At 40.1% G+C, this 6,240-nt stretch overlaps 1 protein-coding gene across 1 annotated transcript; it reads left to right on the plus strand.

The window, feature by feature from the left end:
* Window positions 1–1,041: 1,041 nt before the first annotated feature.
* si:ch211-12e13.12 (paralemmin-2) lies at window positions 1,042–5,887 on the plus strand. The gene is made up of 2 exons (XM_005940531.2): window positions 1,042–2,958; window positions 5,197–5,887. The coding sequence occupies exon 2, from the start codon at window positions 5,215–5,217 to the stop codon at window positions 5,878–5,880; it is 666 nt and encodes a 221-aa protein (XP_005940593.1). The 5' UTR covers window positions 1,042–2,958; window positions 5,197–5,214; the 3' UTR covers window positions 5,881–5,887.
* Window positions 5,888–6,240: the final 353 nt, after the last annotated feature.

Consider the following 6,240-nt stretch of genomic DNA (forward strand, 5'->3'; position numbering starts at 1 on the left):
GAGACAAAATACTGTTAATCTGCTATTCTGCAATTCATCTCATGTAAACAATAACGTGGCGCACAGCGTGACGTGAATAAAGGCACATACCTTTGACGTTGCATGAGGAACTCTGTATTCCTCGTCCACTCGTAAACGCAAAAAAGGAGTTTTAAAAAATCTCGTTTTCGGTGATTCGGAGCCGGTTTACATGGGGAGAAAAAAAAATTAGACAGAGGAAAAAAAAAAAAATTAGGGAGGAAAAAAAAAATTAAGACGGACTTTTGCGAGATCTCGCAAAAGTATTGCGAGATCTCGCAAAAGTATTGCGAGATCTCGCAAAACTCGCAAAACTCCAACAATGGCGGCAGCTACTTAGTTGTAATATTACTCTTTCTGGGTCACAAAATACACTTTTAAGATATTTTGAGGCGTGAATGTAGTTGTGTAAACGTCAGATACCTGCTCGGTTTACAAGACATCACATATTTGCAAAAGAGCTCCGAGGTTTTTGGAGATCTGACACCCACTAGCTCGAAGCTAACGGGAGGTCGAGACCTACTACAGCCGGGAGGAACACCGCTTTCCCGGCACATCGTGCCTCGACCTCCCGGTCGGCTTCGAGCTGGCGGCCACTAGCTCGAAGCTAACGGGAAGTCGAGACCTACTACAGCCGGGAGGAACACCGCTTTCCCGGCACATCGTGCCTCGACCTCCCGGTCGGCTTCGAGCTGGCGGCCTCCGAAGAATGCGGCTAAAACTTTTGCGAGATCTCGCAATACTTTTGCGAGCGCTCGCAATACTTTTGCGAGATCTCGCAATACTTTTGCGAGATCTCGCAAAAAGCAGGAGTTTTAAAAATCTCAGTTTTCGGTGATCGAAACGCTTTACGTGTGGGCGAAACAGCTGCGTTTTCAAAAATACCTGTGTAGGTGTGGACGTAGCGTAAAAGAGTTAGTAGATTATTTTCTTACTACCTGTAATTTATTGCAGATTACTTGTATTTGCTTAATTGTTTACTAAATGTTTGAGGTGTGAAATAAACCGCAATGGAGCAAAATATGCGTGTGTGTGGTTGGAGGATGTGTTTGTGCGTGCGTGTGCGCGCGCGCACATTTTTCTTGTAAAACAAAGGGGGGGCTAGCAAAAAACATTTGGGAACCACTGAGCTAAAGTGTCCCATTAAACCATGGCAGCATGCACAATGTCAGGACCCTGAGGCTAAAGCAGCTAAATGGTATTCAGGCATCGTTTGATTTATTTATGTGCTTTTCCCTTTGTGACAAGTCAAAATGTCTCAAAAAGCTAAAGAGCAGCTGCTCTCTCAGACAATAAGAGTAAGAACAGAGAGTAGAAAGCACTGGTTTTCTAATTTAGAGCTGAGGTGCACAGTTCCCGTGCACAACCGCCTCTGACCTAAAAACCTGCTGGAAAATAAGAAATCACTTGTGAAAGATCAGACGCAGTTTCAACATTGAGTGTCCTCTGCATCAGTGCACCTGGTGCTTTAACACATGACTCTGGTGCATTCCTCAGGGTTTGCTGTAAATATTCTTGCATTCCTTGTTTGAGCTTTATTTAGTTTACACCAAATTGTTGTCAAACATAATCTTAAAGACTGTTTTTCCTTCAACATAAGAAATACATTTTCTGGTGGCATCTCCTTTGAGCCTTCTCTTTTGCTGAAAAAAATAAAGTAATCCTCAGTTTAGTCATTATTGTAAGGTCACAGTCTTAATTTTAAAGATTTTTTTGAAAGGGGTGTGATGTTTGCTTGTTTGTTTGTTTGTTTGTTTGTTTGTTTGTTTTACTTCACAATATTTGTTGAATAGCTGAAAAGTTTTAAATTCAAAGATTTGTCACAATATTTAACACTGAGACTTAGAGCCTGTATTATTAGAAAACATTCAGTGCATGGGATTGAAAAAAGTGGCGTTTTAAAAGGACAAAATCAGGACAAGTGTCTATTGTAGTTCTGCGTAAACAAGAATTCAGGAAGGGACTGCAGGTATAATCTGACTTCACTGCCAGGTCCAGTAAAAGTTAGCGCCCTGCTGGTTTTATCTTATCGTGGTTGGATAGTTAACACATATGAATGAGAAAACAATATTTATGCAGTCACTGATCAAAAGGACTAGTTTGACTTCATCCAAATTATTATCACTATTATCATTTTGGTAAATAAAACTAAAATATAAAAAATGTTTTTAGAGCTATTAAGGGATCGGGGTAGATTAGATAATATAAGAAGTAAGTTATTGAGTTGCACATTTTTAGCTCGTTTGTCTGTTTTGCAATCAGGGTAAAAAAAAATCAGTTTGCAGTCAGGAAATAGATTTGAGAGCAAAGTTACAGATGGGACTAAAGAAAATGATTTTTTTTTTTAATCCTTTTGTAAATGTTTAACTTTAGATTGACATTTTGATTTTAATTAAAAACTAGCTGAAAAGAGCCTGTATTCACTGTATAAGCGGTGTCTATTTTAATATTGTTATTATTAACTGTCTGCGCATAAGCACGTTAGCATATTCTCCAAAATGGCAAATAATGTGCAATAAATTAGCCTTTCTTCATTTCCTTGTTTTGGGTGGTGTTTGCCTTTTTGCTATTTCTAATTTAATGAAAACTCAAAAGTCAACTCTGGGTGGTTAACATGTGAAGCAGAATCAATATAAAGGTCAATCCATTAGAAAATCACAAAGTTTAAAATAAGAGACGCACACACAGGTTCTGGTGTGAGTGCGTCGAGTCTGCCTCTGTGCAGCTACAGCTGTGAGCAGTTGTAGTGGATACGATGAGGGGAGGGCGTGTGTGAAGGATTTCTTGTTTGTAGACCACAAGGAATACTCTGCAAGCAGGAGACATCAGTTTTGCCAGCGGCACAGCAGAGCAGGAGGAAGCCTGCTTGATCATCCCATCTATGCCATGTGATTTTCCTTACATCGACCCAGGGAAGAGTTCAGGCTTAAAAAGCTTAAGGTAAAGGCATGTTTTTATTAAATTGATGTGTATTTTTACAGAAATGTGGATGTTCATTGTTGCATCAGTTGTGTGTTTGATGTGTAAAGGACAGTTTTAAGTAATGTTAGCGTTCAGATAGCCATCATCATACATTAAGTGTACTCTATACTGCCCAACATTTTTAAAAAGTCAACTCTGTGATATTAAATTATTGTCCATTTTCTCCTGGCTGTGCCACATAGTTCCTCCTCCCAGAGATAACGCTTCTCCCAGGCTGCTCGTACTCACTGCTGAGACAAAAGGAGTCGCCAGCTATGTGAAGCTAAAGCCATAAACCAATGAACGTGTTTAAAACATTATCTATTTTTCATCTGTTCTTGTTCTTGCTCAGTCACCTCTACAAACTGGAGCATTCCCACTCCAACATGTACACTGCAGATATTATTCATTTATAGAGTCCCAATTCTGTCTTGCAGGAGTCAGTCAAGTGTAAGAGGGTCAGTTTGTAAAGCTCCTGTGCAGAGTGCAGTGCATTTAGCACACAGAGCTATAAATCCTCTAGAAAAGTATTTCAATACAGTTTCCAGTGTGCATATTTATTGCATATTCCCATTTGCATTTGTTTGCGCTTGTCCTTTCTTTAAAACGGGACTAAAGCTTGAAGATTTGCCCACTGACACGAATCTGTCAGCATTCCACACCCATAAGTAGGATGGCAGATTTCCAGGATGCTCTGATGAGCAGTGCCTTTATCACTTCATCTGAAATGTTTCTGTGTGGCAGCAGGGGAAGAGGAAGGTGTGTTTAAAAGAGATCAAACACTCACTTTCCTTGGTTTGTTAAAGCACTTTTGAGGCCTTCATCTGTCTCCACCTTCACAGAGCCGGTCCTTCGGGAATTCAGGTTATTTTTGCTTCCTTTAAAAGTAGCGGCTTCTTTTATTTATTCAGAGAGGCCAGCGCATAAAACAAGTCCACTATTTGTTGCCCCAGTTACACTGTTAGCGAAACACTGTACTATAATGTAACTGCATGATGTAGTCAGTTTGTAATTGTGCATTAATAATTCAAAAATTAAATAAAGTAGGGGTAAATTTTGTTGACCTCAAATCATGTAGCAGCACCTTTATTCAGACCTTAGTAATAACTAGATATGTGACACCAGCCATGGTTTCTTGACTATTTTATTCAAGGTCAACTTTGACCGTGGGCACTAACAGTGAAGGTCAAGGTCAAATGTTTAGCCAGTCTAGATAGACAACATTAAAAATGATATCTTTAAAACTGTGGTCACTGGACCGATAACGAACAGACAGACAGACAAACAAATGGAAACGATTACATACTCCTTCCCTTCAAGAGAAAACAACTGTTTCCTGTCAGAGGGTTTAATTATACTATCAAGCATTTTAATATACATCATGCAAACATGCTTATTTTGCACCATCAGTGTCCATGTTGGTCATGATGCCAGTTTGTTTGTTTGTTTGAGGAGTTTGGATCATTTCTGTGGGAAGCAGTTCAAGTCAGGTGATGCTCTGCACATCACTGTTTCCTGTGATGGATCTTCACAGACCCTCAGACGTCAGAGGGCCAGTAATTTTGTAGTGCCATGTTCTTGACACTTTCTTGACATTGGCATCAATTAATTTCTTTGGTGGAAATTCATCAGATTCATACAGTTGTATTACAGCTAAAAGATAAAATACCCGTCCAGGTGAACAAAGACTTTTTGTTTTTTTACAGATTTCATAAGTCTTAAAAGACTAGAAAAGAATGAACACAATATATAAAATAATGATACAATTCAGGGCACAAACCCCAGTTTTCTGGGTCAAAGGTATGTGGCCTCCTAAACTGAACTGTATTGCTTTTTCTAGAATCTGCAAAGAAAAAACAATTTTCCCGTTATATACAATGCAGGCTCATAAAATCAGTAAGCTTCCCTCCAAAAGCAGGGATGTCATAATTTAATCATTTAGACCATTTTGTTTACTATGTAGTAGTAATCTTAAAATGATTATATTAGTATTTATTGTTTGCTAAATATTCTCATATTGTTAAAGAAAAAGGAAGGCCTATTTACTGGATTATTCTATATTGTTTTGGGCTCACAAAATAAACCAGCCCCAGGTGTCTGTTGTTGTGAGCTGGTGTTACATAAATAATATTGAACTGAGTCTTACAGTCGTCCTCAGTGAACAGACTACAGTTTCTAAGGTCAGAGGCTAACCTCCAGTTTTTTGTTTGGTCTCAGTGTGAAAGGCAGATTTACATGAAGAAGCAAGGAAAAGGAAACACTGCCAGCATCCCCATTTCTTCCCCAAAAGGGAGCAGCAGTGTGCAGGTCTACCATGACTATGAGAAGGTGGCCTTCAAGATGCATTCTGGAAATGGTCATGCTGCAGAAAACAGTTCTCATCCCAGGAGAGACCAGCTCTCCAGCCGAGCTAGTGCCAACGTTCCAGACATCAACTCCATCAGCCACGAAGAAAAGCGCAGCACGAAAGACGAGATTGGCCACAGGAGCTTCATAAGGACAATGGAGTCAAGCAGCCAGGGCTACTCGGGGCCAGAAGACAACTCAACAGACCCACATGAGACCCTGACAGAGACTTCAACTCTGACTTTTGTGGATGGACGCAGTACGGAGGAGTCAGCAGAGAGCCGCAGTCTCCACGGAGTGGGGATGGTTTATCTCAAGGAGTTTGTGCTCATAGATGATGATGAAGACGGGGACATGTCGCTAAGAGAGAAAACAGTGACAGACGTGTCCTTGATGGATGGAAAAGCTGCAGACCTGGTGTGCAGCAGGCTTTTGTCCACCTCCAGCGGTTCAGTGTCAGAGTACAAGGAAACATCTGCTCCTGACGCGCCTCCTCCTGAGGAGCCTGAAGCTGCACATGAAAAGAAAAGCTGCTGTTTGTGCACACTTTTATGACCCTTCAGGATCTCACAGCTTTGTGTCCATCATATGAACCGTGACACTGTCTGTGATAGAAACCTGAGCAGTCACTCGTGGTATGGGAAGCAGAAGATTACATTCCTGACATGCTTTTTTAGCAACCAGCAAAACATGTTCATGTTCAAACATCAACCACTAATGTGTTTCAGTCAAACTGCTTTTTCATTATAAATATGAAATGTAGGAAACAGTATGGTGCATTTGATAAAAGTTACAGTAAGAACGATTTGATACATGCATGTTTCTGCAATAAATGGCTGGTTCTTGAAATATCAGGTGCTAACAAAAAATATAAGAAATTTCAGTATTAAAATGTCCCGCCTACTTATATTACTA

This window comes from Haplochromis burtoni, unplaced genomic scaffold (assembly GCF_018398535.1).
Source record: "Haplochromis burtoni strain Fernald_Lab_line unplaced genomic scaffold, NCSU_Asbu1 Contig_293, whole genome shotgun sequence".
Taxonomy (NCBI): Eukaryota; Metazoa; Chordata; class Actinopteri; order Cichliformes; family Cichlidae; genus Haplochromis; species Haplochromis burtoni.

Bases quoted from the DNA above. Each gene is read 5' to 3' on its own strand.
- si:ch211-12e13.12 (XM_005940531.2), top strand. From the start codon at position 5,215: ATGAAGAAGCAAGGAAAAGGAAACACTGCCAGCATCCCCATTTCTTCC.